Below are 18,127 nucleotides of genomic sequence, written 5' to 3' on the forward strand. Positions count from 1 at the left end.
GAAAGAGGTTCTCTTGGTTCTGTCTGCCTTGGTGATGAAATGAAGCCTCTGTGAGTTAATTCTAAGTAGTTGTTTTCAGAGTGTGCTCCCCAAATCAGCAGCATCAACATGGTCTGTAAACTTGTTAGAAATGCAAATTTTCAGGCCCTATTCCAGACCTACTGATTGAGAAACTCTGAGGGTGGATCCCCACAACCTCTGTTTTAGCGAGTCCTCCAGGGTTTCTGATACAGCTGTAATGTGCAAACCAACCACTGTTCTAAGCCACTGTTTGATTCTGAAATGCATGTGTATATGCTGCCATCACTTATGTATAAAGAAGGTCCCATTAGCAGGTGGACATTTGCCACCAGTTCTCCAGGCATGGGATGAATTGTGTCCAATCACATGTTCTTTGAGTTGCTCTTAGGACTACAAAAGCTGACTGAGCCAGGGGTGCAATGCGGAGCTTTTGGACTGAACAACATTGGTTCTGAGTCCTCCGGAACCAAACAACGCTGCTCCATTAACCTCATCCACACACCCCTAATCCCATCCCCACCAACCTACCAAGGCAACAGAACCTCATTCAAACAGTTCCCTTTGCCTAAATCCAATGAGAAGGTTAGAAGGCGTTTTCTTGGGGTGGGGTTGGAGGTCAATGTTAAGAAACCTCTCTCCTCCAACTGAACCCATATGTGTTTTTCTCCCAAGATTTGCTTTTGTGACACAGGACAAGCTGCAGTGCATCTTTTAGGAGATGGTGACTTCAGCACTAGCAAAGAGTGGTCACAGTGCATTCCAAAGGTAGAAATTTCTCTAAGTAAACACTAATGCCTGGCTTAGCTACACAGAAGTAATGAATGCTCCCAGGTAAATCAAACGTCCCTGAACCAACCTCATTCTGCAGGGTGAGGCTTTCCATTTTGAGTGTCATCCATATTTAAAGAAGCTTTATTTTTCTTGTGTGTGTGTGTGTGTGTGTGTGTGTGTGTGTGTGTGTGTGTGTGATAGGGCATGATTTTTTCAGTTCTATAAACTGAGCATTAATAAGCAATCACTCTGTCCCAAAGGACCCATCTTCCATTTGAGGAAAAGAATTGCCCTTCCCTGCACCCCTGCAATTATTCTAGTACAGTTTATCACTTACTGGGCCCTGGTTACCCAAGTGGCTCAGTCTGTTCTGACAGGACATTATGCATTAAAGGTAGAGCTACTCACCTCATGTTTACTAGCGATTTTAAAATCATTTCCAAACTTTACTATATTTTGTTCAAGTGGCTATATTCTATTCTCAACTCTCTTGGCTCTTGCTTCCTAGTCCATATATTGTGCCCACTAAAGCTCACCACAGGCATGGTCAGTATTTGTCTAAAATCTCTAAAAACAGGAAATCTGGATGTTACAGTTTTTCAATGTGTTTATTTTTATCAAAGTAATACATTTCAATGTATGGGACTAAATGAAGCTTAATATAACATCTGTATGGCATCCATCAATGTATATATCTCCCCTCCTCTTCACAAAGTGACTCTGTCACACCCAGAGGAGGTAAGTAGATGCTATAAGCACCAAGGTCCCCATTTTTCAAAGAGAAAAATACACAGTTGAGACAAAATTATTTACCACAATATACAAAGTGAATCATTGGCAAAGCCAGAAACAGAATGCAAAACAATTTAGATACTTTGTGCCCACTCCTTCCACCAACTTCCAATGCTCTCCCTTTATCCTCTCAAAGCTCAAAAATATCACAAACTCCATATAAAACTGAGGAGGCTGAGTAACGCTAACCAAGTGAAATTCTCCACTTTTCCCTCTTCTCTGCCTAGCTGAAGGGGAATATGAGGGCACATCACATAGTGTTCTCTGGGTTTCCTTCCTTCCACAAGAATAAGCCATTCCTTCACCTGTTGAGCCATTTTTCCATCCAGGAACTACTCTCAGCTCCACAGAACCCCAGGTCTCAGCTCTTTTCTAAGCTAGAACTGAAATCAGTCAATATTAACATTGTGACTTTTTCTTCACTTCAGTGAGATTATATTACAATATCATTGGGATTTCACAGGCGGAGTTAAAAGAGTTAAATTTAATTATTTAAATTTAAGTTAAATTTTAAAAATTTATCCCTAGGAAACAAACAGGCTTAACAAGAAATACACTTCTCTCAGCTAAAAGTGTTGAGTGCTACCACCAGGAACAGAAACCACCTACCTTGACCTTGGTCAATGGATGATCACCAATCTAGACACCTGAGAAGAGGAAGGGCTGTGGTCACATGAACTCCTGGACAGGAGGCTCTCAGGCTAATTGTCTCAGTGTTTCAGGAGAGGGCTGCTGTTTCGAGATGAGAGATGCCCCCCAAGAGGCACGTTTGCTCTTTGATGTGAAACACAGTCGGCTTCTAAGCCTGTGTGCCAACATCCATACCATGAGGAAGAGTGGCCTCTGGAAAATCCATTGCAATTCATAATAGTCACCAGAGGGTGTACTTTGTGTCACCACAAGAAAAGCTTGGCCACGGGCCAGGTTTACACAAAAATAAAGCAAGTGTTTATAAATAAATGCTACGTCATTCATTCAGGCCACAAACATAGCAGAGTGGCTAAGACATTCTGGGCACAGCAACTGTCAAAATGAGTGAAATCCCAAACACGAGGAACCCCCAAAGGACACTTTTATGAAGACCAGAAAATCCCCTGAACTCCAGATTATCTGTTTTCTCCACTGGCCTGAGGCTGGTGCCTGGGTCCCTAGCTTTGGGGTAAGTATGTATTAGTATCCCTGGGGATCTCCTTCAAAGAACTAACATCCAGGGCAGGGACCCCAACAAACTCCCATTCTCAGCTTCAATGTGTTCATCAGTTTATCAGAATGATCTTTCTTGTGCCAGGAAGAACTTGACAGGGATATGATGAGCGGTGACATTTTTTTTCTTAAAAAAGAAAAATCGAGAGAGATGAGGAAGATCAGATAGGGAAAGTGACCAGAATCAAAAAGGACACAACTCAAAATAATAGTCAAGAGTCGCAATGTTAACACGTTGACTCTGCCAACTGGCATCAGACATCATGGGGCTTCTGTTTCTTAGTCTGCCTTCTCATGAATGAGTCGACTATTCTTCTGAAGCTCTAATATGTACAGCTAACGGTGTCACACTGGCCTCAAATACATAAGTTAACAACAAATTAATGATTTTCCTCCAACTATCCTGTAATTACACATGTACACATTTATCCGCTGGGCGACATTTACACCTGGTTCTCCTACATGACAGAATGAGACTAAAGGGAGGCAGAGTAAAGGGTCTGGCCTTTAGGAGCGCAGTCTCCAGCCAAAGGCAGGACTCAGGCAAAATAAGCGTGGCAGAAGACGGCCACCGCCAGCAGGATGATGCCATTGATGTTCACTACTGTCCGCCATAAAGGCTTCTCAGAGGTGTCTGTCAATTTCAGCTTCATGGCGGCCTCCTCTTCCTTTGTCATTTTGGGGCCCTTCTGCTGGTCCAAGCCACAAAACAGGTCATAGGCCTTCTTGAAGCATCCTCTTTTCTTCTCAGGAACTTCTGTATCAGGGGAAAGGCATAAAAGGATTGTTGAACACAGAAGCAGGAGGGACTAGAAAAGGTTTCCAGGGGGACATCTGCCATTCTGCAGACATTTCCCAATCTTCTTCATTACAGGAATGGAAACGGTACAAAATATCTGAGTGAACTTAATTAATGACAAGATGATGTTAAGAGACATATTTTACATGCTTCTGATCAGCTAGCCTACGTTTTATCTCTATCCGGCCCAATGCAACCACGTTTTTTTATTTAGAACAGTCAGAATCAAACAGGCAATAATAGTTTATGAGAGACACACGTTAACCATGGGCCGGGGAGCTGTGACACATAAACACATAAACATATCTGTTTGCTACATTACTGGAAAGCAATGAGAAATGCATGACTCAGGATTTCACAGGCTACATCTGAAAATTCCAAGGCCTCACAATATATTCAGCCATGTGGTAAGAATTGATCTGAACAGTTCCAGGAAAACAGGAAGGGGCTGCCTTTTCAGCACTATGGTCAGCTGCCCGTGGCTCCAGCCTCCTTCCAGCACTTATGGAGTCACGGGTTTCAGAACTGAAAGGTCTTTAGAGATCAAAAGCAGACTGTATCAGAGCTGGGACCATAGGCAAAGCCTCTCCATTCCAGGACCTCAATTTACAAGTCTACAATGAGGTGACAAGACCAAATGATCTTAGGGCCCTTTCTAGATCTAGGATTCTATGATATTCCTGATGGCCAGATTCAGAACTTGTTCTGATGTGTCTGTGCTCCCCTTCAGATGGAATGATGAGAGCTTCAGCCCAGCACCAGGCAAATAACGTATGACTTTGAGCTCCCACACCTCTGTACACTACACATCTCCACCACCATCCTCCACATAGAGAAAAAAATGCTGCAACACAGAAGTTGAGGAAAGCATTTCTCCATGATCAGGTAAGCAGTATCTCACTGAACTTCCAGAGAAATTCAATTTTCTAAATCTGATGTGGTAAACCGATGAGACATAAGATCCCAGAGCCTCTACTCCATCCCCCTAATGTTAGTTTTGGATGCTAGACTTGGCCATAGCTTTGGTTCCAGCTGCTTTCACAGGCTATGTCAGAAGACCTTGAATTCTTTCCTTGTCGCTGGCCATGCCCCAACTCAAGTCAAGGTGACACATTTCTCACCCACACTTAATCACTGAGCACTGTAAACTATAAGTGGTGAGGGGGTTGTGATGATTCTGTACCTCTCTCCTCCCCTTGACCAGGCTTCAGAGGGAACATCCCAAAACTCATTTATTCATCTCACCCCCTCCCCACCCTGCTCCCCACTCCCTTTAGGAGAGAGGTCTGAGCTTAGATGAAGGCATTTAGTGAACACTTCAGTAAAGTGATCTAGCTGTTGTAGGAATAAATTTTTAGGGCTCAGGGATAGGCTCTGAGTCACAAATCACCTATTTCAATGGTCTCCTCTGGGGCTTCCTGGATGTCCTCCTGTCCTGCATCCAGGTCAATACGTTCCTCTTTGCTGTTGCGCAGGCTCCAACACAGGCGGTAGAGCTGTGGAGAAAGCAGCACAGGTTAGCAGAAGGATCCAAACAGTGTCGGAGGCCGAGAAGTTAGGAGAACAAAGAAGGAAAAAGGAATGTAGTTTCTCAGTACCAACAAGAACATAGAGAACAGTTTCCATCCATCTCATTATATCTAAATCTGTTAGGAACTTAGATGTAAACCATACACATGTGAACATTAGCCCCTATGGTATATGCATAGTCTGAGGCTAAGAGGCTGCCTAGAATATAGAAATGTTTTGAATGAAAGAACTCTTGCTACATATGATAAGTGAATGTTTTCCTTTTAGCACTGGAGCTCTGAAACAAGACTAGACACCCACTGGTCCAGATCAGCAGTGTAAGATCAGATTTTTGTATATGTGTTTACTGTATTATGGGGGAGAGTTTGTAGAAGAAGGAGCCACTTAGAACAGAGAAGAGCTGGAGGCACAGTCTCGGTTGCCATGACACCAGAAATTTGAAGTCTAAAAATCAATGCAGTGTGTACATCCCAGCCATGCCCTCTCTGGTGACTACCTTGCTTTCTCTACTCCAAGAGGATGCATGGAACTAAATGTGTTTGGGGCTGCCATTCAAAACAGACATCAGGAAGCAATTAATACAACACAAAGAAGTTTTGTGACAGAGTTGGCCAATAAACATGATGGTGGTTCTGCTGCTATAAAAGCAGTTTTTGTTTGACATTTACCGTAGGTTGGTCACAGCTTTGAAAATTTAGCAATGAGGTCGAACGTCTCTTAGGGATTTCTTAAGTCCCTGTATTGGTCTGTGTGTAATGGGTTAACAAAACCCTTTCTCTTTCTCTATGGACAAATATGATGACCATGGGTTAACTCTTCAGCTCTGTTCCTTGGAAAGCTGGAAAGGGCGGGATGTCAATTTGCAGCATTAGCAGACTATATTGCTTATGGTAAAAATGGCCCATAGTTGGTCTTCACCTGCACTGGGAAGGCTGTGAATGAATATACCCTAAACCAAGGGCGACATCTAGAGCTAAATAAGAATACTTGCAGAGCTAAATAAGAATAGTTGCCATTTTTGAAGTCTTGAGGACTTTGATATTGTTTGAAATTTTTTGACTTCTATGGGCAACTGTTTAGATGCTTAATTGGGAAAAAATAAAGGGCAAATGATACTTCAGATTTTCCTGTCTGTGGTGATTTTTGTAACTAGGGATGCACCTTCCTGAAATCCCTGTACATTCTGACCATGAGACTGTTACAAGAAATATAAGTTCCTATTACGGACGTGAGCATCTAAGCCAGGGTATGTGATCTCATTGCCTTTTACGTGAGCTGTCACTTGGGGAGCATGACTCAGAAAATATCCCCTGTGTGGGGAGCCATGGTTACAGGAAACTCTGAGCCTGTTTCCACCCCCTAAAGCATTATCTCTGCCTGCACCTGGAGAGTGCTTGCAGGCTGCTAAGGAATGTGGTGGGAGCGGCCAGTTCCCGGACACAGAAGACTGATGGCTACTTCAAGGCAATTGATAAGGATAATTGCTTTTGGGAGTTTTAGTTATTTTGTATCCTCTATGTAAAAGAAAAAAAGTTACAGTTGCTAAGGTGATGCATACTTTCTTTGATAAGTTGCATGTACTCAAACTGTATAAATTAGTGAAAAATAATAAACTCGGAGCTTCAGGATCACTGAAGACCGGCCGCATTAGCATTTGTATGAGTGTCTTTTATTCATTCCCACTCCCCCATTCAGGTACTGCTCGACTTGTGGCGGCTGGCCCATCACACCCCTGGACTTCAATGTGGGCTGCTGTGAGGACTCCTGCAGAAGACACATGCTTGATACTGCCCTGCTGGCACTCGGAGCCTCCTATCCTGTATCCTACGTGGCACCAAGGGCAAGTATGGCCTATTTTAGTCACATGAGTGTGAGATGTCTAATCGGGCCAAGGACAACCAAGATGGGTGTTGCAGCATGAACATGACCAGGGCAGGATGGGTGTCCCAAATGGATACTCACATGCACATCTGGAATGGGCTTGGTGAAGAGGGAGATGAGCACAATGATGATGACAGAAATGACAAAGAGGATGATGGCAAAGTACAGATAGTGCACACCACAGATAATCGTGGGACAGTTGCTGGGCTCCATGCAGCTCCCGGTTCCAAAAGCAAACTCAGCAATCATACGGGACACCCCGATCAGAAATCCTATGATCAGTCCCCAAAAGGCTCCCTGTGGAAGAAAACTTAGGGTTAATGAGGCCGAACACAAAAAACAGCTGTGCCCTCCTGAGGGACAGAGGCAAAAGAATAAAGGTGAGAGAAATGATAGCTCCTGGAGTTCAATATATGACTAGAAGTGTTATGTCAGGCCTTCAATGGGTGTCATGTCTATCGTGTGTCAATGGTGTGACTTTACCTGGGTCAGAAGATAAGGATTCATAATAGAATGGGGTAAAGTGTCTAATAACTTGTTAGACTATCAACCCAGAGACTTAATGGCAAAAATTCCTTTTAACTGTAACAATAATTTGAATCTCTCTGCCTGCAGCTACTATTCCCTTCCGATTTAGGCACATTCAGGTATAAAGTAACTACTTGTGAAGTAATTTGTCTTCCTCGAAGACATAGAAAAAGAAATGGGATCTTTTGGGGATAGAGGAGAAAGGAACTATTCCATCAGCAACTTTTATAACTCCAAAGTCACTGTTTTTAATTTGAGAACATAAAATTAGGTTATGTGTTTTTATACTAAATTTTGGGTTTCCATATTAGAACGATGGAAGACTTTAAGAGACTAGAAACATTGGGGAACAATTTCTCAGGATTTTTTAAGCTCCTTCCTTCCTTCTTTTTTTCTTTCTTTCTCTCTTTCTTGTCAGTCTTCACCTAGAGGACCGGGTCTGAGTCTAGAGGCCACATTTTAAAAGGACCAGTGACAAAGTAGAGTGAGTTTATAAAAGGGTGGCCAAAAAGAACCTTCATGATTTTGTCAAGGGCTGATCTGAATAGCTCCCTTGTTAGCCATCAGTACCCCTACACTTGATATTCCTGGTGCACTAAATTACCAGCCATTCTTCAATGTGTCATCTATGTTCATGTCCCAGGTCTTGCACAGGTCACTCGCTCTACCTGGTAGAGCACAGGCTCTTCCCTTCTTGGTAATCTTGTTCTAACTTGAAAGTCCTCTCTCCTCCCCAGACAGAAGTGAGTGGACACATCCTCCTGGCCGTGGCCACAGCACTGTGGACACACCTCCATGCCAGCGCCGACCACACTGCTGTGTCATCATGCACTTACTTCTCTGCCTCCCCATCTGAACTGGGAGCTGGCCCAAGGAAGGAACCAGTATTAATTCCCTTTGTGCTGCTAGTGCCTGGCCCTATATCTGGCATCGGGAAGTGTCTGCTAGATGAATAAATGAACAAAGAAAAAGGAAAAGCTGAGTGTTCCCCATTCATCCCCCACGCACTTATTCAGTCAAAAGATTATTTCTTGACTTGAGTTTGTGTGAATAGTATCACTATAACTTGCTAAGGCTGTCCTTCTTTTTTGGCAATTAGCCTCTTCCTTTCCTTTAGTCTTCATTATGGAGAAGCTCTTAAAATCTGAGCAACTTTAAGATTTTGCTCAAGACTTAGAGCTATCCCCCCACCCCCGACCCCCAGGAAATGCAGTGCTTGACCATTCCTGACAATCACTTTGCAGTCTACATGCTACTCTCTGAAGATTCTAGATCAGTGTTTTTCACCCTCCGTATTGTGACGTTTGGGCTGGATAATTCTTTGTTGGGGGAGAAGGGCTGTCTTGCATATTACAGAATGTTTAGTAGCATTCCTGGGCTCCACCCAGTAGCATTACCCAAATTCCCCAAATCAACAATCAAAAATGTTCCCAGACATCGTCAAATGTCCCCAGGGGAGGGCAAAATCACCCCTGGTTGAGAACATCTACAGTCTATCCTATTTCTTAGCCTTGTTTTTTGAAAGCCCTGGGCCATTGCTGAATCTGCTTGTGGCTCACTGCAATACCCAGCTGGGCTTCTGGCCCCGTTCCCAACTTGTATTTTAGAAATCTCTCAGTGAACCAGTCTCTGCCAATCCCTACTGAAACTTATCCCATTGTATGCCCATTTCTCTAACCTGTAGATATCACTTTCAGGTTCCATTCTGATCTCTCAGTGGTGTTTATACACTGTGTTTTGTGTCACCAGCGAATCTGGACTATCTTCCTAATGGCAAATGTTGAATGAAGAGAGACACATAATGATGTGTGCAGCTCAAAGCTGGGTCGCTCCATGGAGCTATTTCCCTGGTATGTATTTGTGTCTGTCCTATTGGGAGAAAGTCATTGTCTCCAACAAAATATATGTGGTCATTTACATTGCTTCAGACAATGAAATGCGCAGGCAACATCCCCACCCCTTCTCAACCCTCCTGAGGCATGTAGATGGTTGGATACAGAGACAGCTGAGCAAAACCCCAGTCAGAAGACACATTCAAAGGAATCCTTTTCGTGGTGCTTCAAAACCTGTGATGGCACCCCCACTGATGACCCAAAGTCTTTAACCTGGCTTTCAAAGGGGCCAGGCCTAATCTAACCTTAACCTGCCTCTCCAGCTGTGTCTTTCATTATCCACACACACAAACTCCCTCTCAAGCCAGGTAAGATTTCTGACAAGTCCTTCACCTTCATCTCTGTCCTACTTCCACCACCAAGTTGTGGGCAGTGCTGTTCTCTCTGCCTTGAATGCCCTCCCTTCCCTCTCAGCTTCAACCCATGTGGATGTAGCCTTTCTAGAAACCCCTCTCTCTTAGTATTTTCTGCCACATTTTATCCAATTGTTATTTACCTTACACTGATTTGCATATAAACTGCTTGAGCACCAGGAGTTGGTCCTTCAGAGGACCCTGAAAATGCAGTGTGGAGAGTGGAGCTCACTGCAGAACCACAGGAGGTGACCTGTGCTCGACTGTCCTCTGGAGCGGCTCCCCCAGAGGCTACACACTTCCCAAGGCATATCATGCAGTTGGGAAAACTCACCAAGACTGGATGGAAAATGTACGTCACTGGTTAGGAATTAGTTTGGAGCCTGCAGCAAGGAGGAGGGGCGTCCAAGAGAACGTGAACCCATCAGAGTCCCATGTTCCCTGGACAAACCCTAAGAAGTACATCCGTTCCAGCCTGAGACCTCTGGGAAATACAACCCCTCCCACAGAGAATATGCAAATGCAGGTGGGAATTTCTGTGCCAGAATGGGCTTTTCTGAACATACATGAATGATACCTACCGGCTCATTGACTCTCTTGCAGAAAATAGCAAGCAGGAAGACAGCTGCGATGGGTGGTCCCAAGTAACTGGTGATGGACTGGATGTAATCGAAGAGCTGCCCACTTTGTGCTGACTGCACAACGGGCACCCAGGCGATGCTGATGCCAATCAATACCAGGATGAACAACCTGAAATCAAAGCCCCCACAACGGAGCGTCAATAGACGGCTCAGCAATGATAAATATATATAGCTATACATCACACACACACACACACACAACTAGCAAATGTATACACATAAATGTGTATATGCTATGACCACAGCAAGGAAACATAATTAGCAAATTCATTCTTAAGGCTTGTTTCTTCCATATTCTGCCTCCTCGGGAATGTCATCGGTGCCTATGAGTAAGTGAAATGCACTTGACTTTCAGCAGTAACCTAGCCCTGTCAGTACCAGAACAGAATCCCACTTTGAGAGACAGGAGAGTGGAGGAACAAGGGTGTGGACGTCGGCTCGAGGAAGTCGTGGGTTCAAACTTTTATTCTCTCTGTGTGATATAGGACACCGTGCTTTACTGCTCAGAGTCTCAATTTCTCCACCTGTAAACTGGGAATAACATGACTGATCTTGCAAGGTTGCAATTAGGATTAGCTATAGTAAAACAGCTAGCAAATAGTAGGCACTCAATAAATAGTAAAAACTATCTATTATTTTCCTCTCCTCCTACTGCCCCTCCTCCTTCTTTTAAGTCATAACAAAGTTAAAATTGTAGACCTAGAAGAGTTTATAAAGGAACCATCTAGATAGAAAGGGACACTACCAGGTATTTCTATCTCTTCTCCTCTTGAGTTTTACTTCAAATCCTGAAAAGATTGGAGGGTTCCCTTACTAGGCCTCTCATATGTGCTCTTGATTTAATTAGAAAGAAGGCTGTGATTCCCTGGCCTCATTTACCTCAATTTAAGGCAAAAAAAAGTCTGAAACTAACCTTCACAAAGCAGTGTTTTCACTCACATATTTTTCCTTCTGGAACATCCTTCCCACTGCCCGCCACTTACCTACATCCTACCCACCATTTTGGACTCAGCTCGGGGTCTCCTTCCCCCAGGAGCCTTCCCCAACTACTGCATGCCATGCTCACCTCTCCCTTCTCTGAGCTCTTGATCGCTCTTACAGTCCCACAGCAAAGTTTGGGATTGTTTTACGTAACTGTAAGCTTATCTAGGGAAGGGATAAGCCCCAGGGCAGCAGTCGTGGGATGCACAAAAATGCTAGCTCAACATAATCTCAGGGCCAAGGAGTCCAGCCCTGAGCAGAGCCACAAAATGGTTCCCTTCCTGTGTTGCATCCTAAGCTTTATAAACTACAGGAAAACCCAGTAAACTCCTTCCTAAGGAAAAATTAGTCAGGGTAATGGTGCTGCTTCCTGTGAGGCAAGGTAGTAGACTCTTACCTGGTCAGACCTCTCCTGAACGTCAGACGTCTTGTCACCTAAGAGTGACCTGTCAGTTTTTCCTTCCTTCCGTTGCCCTAATCTTGATCATGAGACCTGTGAGGTAGCATACCCTTCCTGCACTCACTGGGAACCTCTCCTCAGACTGACATCCCAGGGATTTGTTCCACCTGCCCTGAGGAGGTTGACCTGCCATAGCCCCAGGGAGAGACATAGCAGAGCTTCTGCTGGTTTTCAGTCCAGACCATCTGCTCCATGGATAACCACGATGATTAGCACACCTGAGCCAGGTGTCAATGCTTCCTGCTCTCCGTATCCTATTGTGTCCATTAGGCCATGGACAATTACATGTGCACATAGCCTGGTGTTTTAGACCACAGAGTGTGTTCCCAAGCAAAAGATCGCTTGATCCTCACAATGGTCCTGCAAAATGTTTCAGCCAAGGGTCAAGGCATCAGAGGTATCTCGGCCTCAGAGATGGCCAGTGAGAAGAGCCGCAGTGTGAAGTGCAGAAGGGGACAGCATGGGACGGTATACATGGCCTTGGACAAGGTCTCGGTTGGCTCTGAGTTCCAGTCCGGGCTCTGCCATTGTCCCAGCTGCCTGTCTTTAGGCAGGATGAGTCTCATTTTTCTTATTGATAAACTGAGGGTTAGATTTGATGATCACTGATGTCACTTCTCACTCCAGAGAGGCATTGTTTGATGATCTCCATTCAAAGTCAATGCCACTAACGAGTAGTAATAATAATAGTAATAAAGTTAATGCTACTGAAGGGCAAATATAACTAGCCACAGAGGTTATTCCCACTCTACCCAAGCAGCTGCCAGTCTTCCTTAGCTTGAGGGAACCTCTCTGATCATTCAAGCTGCCATGGTGCGTGGCAGGGGGAAGCTGCATTTACCTTCCTGCAATCATGAGCTCTTTCTCGGTTGCCCTCTTCCGGATCTTGGTATAGATGTCCATGGTGAAGAGGGTGCTGGCGCTGTTGAAGATGGAGGTCAAGGAGCTCATGAGAGAGGCCAACATGACTGATAGCATCAGACCTCGCAGTCCTGGAAGAGAAGGAGGTTCTGAGTGGCACACACAGCGCCTCAGCTCTTTTGTGCTTGGAAAGTGTGAGGACTCAAGATTTGTTTGGCTTCTGAAACCATGCCATGGTCTTCAATTTATCTCTCCAAAAAGACTGGACATTTTAAGGAATGGACTGTGGCTTTACATTATATTGTAAACTCACAGCAGTCAACAAAGATCTAAGGAGAAAATACATATGAGGTAAATACTTTGTAGTTGGATCGTGATGCTGCTGCTGCTGATGATGGTGGTGATGGTGATGGTGGTGATGGTGGTGATGGGGTATGTGTGTGTGTTTCCATCTGAGGGGACTTTTATAAGGTCTCTTACTCAAAAGATTAATAATATAGCAGAAATATTTAAACTAAACTTCAAAAGATGATATTCTCAAGAAAATGAAAATGTAACCCATTGCATGGGACAAAATTTTTGCAAATCATATATATCTAATAAGGGTCTAGTATACAGAATATATAAAGAACTCCTATAACTCAATAAAAAAAAGACAACCTGATTAAAAATGGGCAAAGGGTCTGAGTAGACATTTCTCCAAAGAAGAGAACAAGTGGCCTAATAATCACATGAAAATATGCTCAACATCAGGAAAATTCAAATCAAAACTACAATGAGATATTACTTTGCACCCACTAGGGTAGCTATAATAATAAAAAAAGACACAACAGCAAATGTGGGTGGAGATGTGGAGAAATAGGAACCCGCATACATTGCTGACAGTCATGTAAAATGGTACATGCACTGTGGAAAATAGTCTGGCATTTCCTCAAATAGTTAAACATACAGTTACCATATGACCCATTAATTCCACTCCTACCTCTTGGACAGTTCTGACTAATCTGATATCTCTGTAGCCTCGGATGCAGTCCTAATGCTACCCAACAGATGAAGTCTTCCCCTTTACCACTTTACCACCTTTCACATATCCAAAGAAAACTCGTGTCCTCTTGAACTCTCTCTTCTCCAAGCTAAACATCTTCCGTTTCTTGCAATATTCCTGTACAATTGGGTTTGAGGGACCCAAGTACATAAAATTTGACATAGATCTCTATTAAACTTCACCTTGTTAGATTTGAGTCAACATGTCTGCCTTTTGAGATCTTTTTGGAACATGATTCTACCATTCCTCTAGGTTTTGTATCTGTGAATAATTCTATAGTTTCATCTACAGCCTTGCAAGATGAGTGATAAAGGCTACCCATTCCAATTATTTTGTCATCTGTCAGGAAGTTTTTTTACATGGTCCCTCCTGAGTTTACATAACATAGATCACAGACTACTGGAGATGTAGAAGGAGTTATAAAGATCATCTAATCAAACTCCCTCATTTTTCAGTTGATAAACAAAGGTCCATTTTTAAGGAGTTAGTAGGTAGGGCTTCGAGCCCTGCCTCTGCCCTTTGCTTCACCAGTTAATTGTTGAGCTGGGATACAGCTCTGCCCTTCCGTACTATACTCTTATCAAACTCTCATTCATTTATTTACTCAACAAATATTTGTTGAATGTAATTTTACAGCAGTCCAGGCAAGAAATAATGGTATGTCAGAGTAGGATGATGAAGGTAAAAAATAGAGATGGATGGATATAAGAGATATTTAGGAGGCAAAATGGACAGAATTTGGTGACAGATTGGTGGGGGCACATTTACTGGCTGAGTGGAGGAGGCTGAATCTACAAGACAGACAAAAGGAGCAGCTGAAAAGAGTACGGGGAAAAAGTCAAACAGGAGCAAATCCTAGTATGGAATCCAAGAGAAGAAAATAACTCAAGAAAGAGGAATAATCAATAATGCTGAATGCTACTGAGGGGTCAAATAAAATGAGGAATGGAAAACATGTATTTGATCCAGCATCAGGAGGTCATTGGGGAATTTGGTGTTTACAGACTCCGGATTCCAGCTGATAAGAGAGTGGCAATGGCACAGATAACACAGCGTTTCATTGTCCTGTGTGCCATGTCTCTTTCTATCATGCACAAGCCACTCTCGCACAGGGTCTGTCTGCCAATCTAAAGAAATAGCATAAACACCCCACAGAGGCTAGTGCAATCCAAGCCAGAACTCGAAAAGAGCCATGTGACTCTTACTAATTGCAACCTCAATTAATAAGCAGCCCAACTCAATAGAATAGTTAACTATTACTCCCATGTTTATAAAATTTGAATACAAATGGTTTGTCCAAGGTCATGCATCCAGTCTGTGGTTTAAAACGTTTTTTTAAGACCATCCCAAATTCCTCACTTCCGGCCTTGAGCAGAGTTATGTAAGCCAGACATTGAGTTGCTGTGTGACTTGGAAAAGACACTTTCCTTCTGCAGGCCTCAGTTTCCCTAACTGTAAAATGAAATGGTTTGACTAGATGATCTCTATGTTTCCCTTCAGTAATAAAATTTTATATAAGTTCATTCTAAGTTTTCCTGATCAATACCTTTGAATTTTTGCTCTCTTGAGACCCCCTAACCTAATGAGATTTGCAGAATTATATTTTTCTTCAACATGAAATCTGAACAGTAACCTCAAAAATCTCTCTACCCCAAAACCCTAACTAAACCCTAAGTCCTCAATCTCCATGAATAACATATTCTCTACAGTGAGAAGCCCCCATGGATTCCATCCATCGACTGCCTCAAACATCCTCATTCTAGAGCTAAAACCACTCTTTGCTTTTTCTCCATGTTTTTCCTTGAAACAGTCTAGAAGTCAATTCCTTCTCCAGGTAAAACTCCACGTAGTTCAAGCCACCCTGTTAATGTCTGTTGGAGAGTTACAAAAGACCTTCCAGATGAGCATGGAAAAGTCATGTTTTTCCTAACGCATTTCAGATCATTCCCTTCCCAGGCCTGACTAATGGACAAGTGCCAGATCTCAGAATGCCCCACCAAGTCCTATGTCTCCTTCCCACTGAGGGAAGACATGGTCAAAAACTGAGGACACCTGAAGCTTTCCCTACAAGAAAGACAAGAAAGTGGGGACGACTCTCACCGTTGGGCATGAGCTCCACCACCAGGGTCGGGTAGGCGATGTTGGTACAGCCAACCTTGGTGCCGCAATATTTCTCACATTCTGAGGGGAGGACGCAGGCAATTTTATCTGAGGAGAGATAAAGAGCCACGTCAGCAAGCAGACATCAGGGAAATGTTTTCAAGATTCATTTTCTTAAGACAAGACTTCAAACGAGACATTCCTGCCCGAGGCCCTGAAATGGTTCCACAAAGAGTACAGCTCCTTCGATGCCAGGCCCCTGCTCCCACTGGTCCTGACCATTCCCAAGCTTTGACTGGGGAGGAAAGACAGTTCCTAGGCAGGGGAACAGGAAGCACAGAAATGCTCAGAGTGGGAAGGGAGTTGAGCACAGTAATTAGACTTTAGCCAGAAACCCTGCAGCTCAGCAGTAACTATAGTCTTGTTTGCCTGAAGATCACAGTGACTTGTGGCTCCTCATTTTGAGGCTTATTTGAGGCTTAAGCAGCTCTTGTAAGTCGGGTTGAAGGCCCAGACAACGGAGGGAATTCCCCAGTGGGAGAGCTGTTGGGTATTTCTTCCAAGATGTGGAAAATCTGGAGTAGAGATAGAAAGGAAGTAGTCTGAGAGGGGAAAGGGACATGATCTAGAGACTTGGAGAAACATCTAGAAACTTCTATAGAATTCTATAAAATTCAGATCGACAAACATTTATTAGGTACCTACTACAGGTATCTCATTTAGTGCTGCCCTTATAGCACTGATTCATCTCAAATATTTTTGTGTGTGTTCTAGCCATTGTAATGCAAACTATTCGGTTAGATGTACTTATTTCATGATAGGCAAGCCTGTAGAAGAGTGTGAGAGCACTGTTAGGAGCATGCAGCTGATGGCAACAAGCGCCCCGAGACTGTCTTCTCGTCATTGCAGAGAGTGCTCACCAAACTTTCACTCTGTGGTGCCCTCTTTTTTGCCATCATTCTATATTCCATGAAAGTTTTGACCTACAATGGCTGACCCCAAAATTGCATGCAACTGGCAATGCTGGAGAGGCCACAAAAGGGCCAAGGAAGAATCTGTCACCCTACAGAAGAGCAAAGTGCAAGACTCGGGGCTCCTTCAAGGAAACTGTCCAGGAAACAGGGCTCAGAGCAGAAGATATTTAGAGACTGGCTGGGGTCCTCTGACATTAAGGCCCTGAGTGAGACTAAGCAAGAAGTGAGCAAGTATTAGCTGGAAGAAGCCACAGCTGGAGGCATATCATGACTTCAGAGAATCTGCAAAAGGAAAGAAAGCAGTTGGCAACGTAAGAAACCAGAGAAGGCAACTCCACATGTTCTGTGACCTCAAGTTGCCCACACTCCAGAGGGAGAACAATAATGCTTGGTCATTGTAGCAAGAAAAGAACAAGGGCACAGAAAGGAAGGAGCAGGGAGCAGCAGGGCTTTAGAAGTAACTCGGAGGCAGGAGAAGGGGAGAGAGCAGCCACTGGGTGCAGCAGAAGCATCACCTGTGTACAGGATGCGGCTGATCATTCCCGGCATCACCATGAGAAACATGGGCAGCAGCTTCAGGTACCCACACATGATGCAGCCGGCCTTCACGTGAGACATGTTTTTGGCTGAGAGGCAGCGCTGCACAATGACCTGTGAGGGAAAGCCCCATGAGGGAGGGGTGCAGGCTGTGACATACCTTCTGGCCACTCCTGCTCCCCTCCCCCATATCCTCAGCCTGGCACTCCTATGTCACCAAGGTTCAGTGACCCCCCCAGACCAAGTGAGCCCTGCCCTACCTTTCCCAACCCTGCAAGCCACAGCCTGGAGTCCCTGTCGCGCCCCAGAGAAGACCCTGCCCACACTGTACGCCCAGTGTGGGTACCTGATCGGTGCACCAGTACCACAGGGCAAGAATGGACAGCCCAAAGATGAGCCCAGGCCATGGCAGGTCTCCCTTGAGGGGATCTCGGAAGATGTGGAAGGAGTCATCCCTCGGGGTGTAGCATTCCTCCTTGATAGTGGTGTTTCCATCAGAAACCACGGTTGGAATGGCTTTCATGTACTTAGCCACGAAGGCTTCATAGCCTCCCACTTCGTGAAAAGCTGGAAAACATCGGTAACAAAAATCAACATCCCGAAACTCTCAACTCTTCGTAGTGGTTTCCTCCTGTGGATGCCTGAGAAACTGAGAGGACCCAACCCACAGCCAAAGCCCTCACTGTGTGGTCTTGGGCAAGTCACTTTCCCATTCTGGGCTTCGGCTTTCCCATCCATACAATGGCATTATTAACCCT

At 44.2% G+C, this 18,127-nt stretch overlaps 1 protein-coding gene across 1 annotated transcript in view; it reads right to left on the reverse strand.

Annotated features, from left to right (window-relative positions):
- Positions 1 to 1,381: 1,381 nt before the first annotated feature.
- The window catches only part of SLC5A1 (solute carrier family 5 member 1), a 57,024-nt gene continuing 40,278 nt past the window's right edge, over positions 1,382 to 18,127 (reverse strand). The window contains exons 8-15 of the mRNA XM_019754304.2: positions 17,716 to 17,936; positions 17,348 to 17,483; positions 15,859 to 15,966; positions 12,694 to 12,844; positions 10,352 to 10,520; positions 7,079 to 7,294; positions 4,977 to 5,082; positions 1,382 to 3,544 (exon numbers count right to left, since the gene is read on the reverse strand). Coding sequence (XP_019609863.1) covers positions 3,327 to 3,544; positions 4,977 to 5,082; positions 7,079 to 7,294; positions 10,352 to 10,520; positions 12,694 to 12,844; positions 15,859 to 15,966; positions 17,348 to 17,483; positions 17,716 to 17,936 — 1,325 coding nt within the window. The 3' untranslated portion in view covers positions 1,382 to 3,326. The remainder of the gene's footprint in view (positions 3,545 to 4,976; positions 5,083 to 7,078; positions 7,295 to 10,351; positions 10,521 to 12,693; positions 12,845 to 15,858; positions 15,967 to 17,347; positions 17,484 to 17,715; positions 17,937 to 18,127) is intronic.

Source organism: Rhinolophus sinicus, linkage group LG16 (assembly GCF_036562045.2).
Source record: "Rhinolophus sinicus isolate RSC01 linkage group LG16, ASM3656204v1, whole genome shotgun sequence".
Lineage (NCBI taxonomy): Eukaryota > Metazoa > Chordata > Mammalia > Chiroptera > Rhinolophidae > Rhinolophus > Rhinolophus sinicus.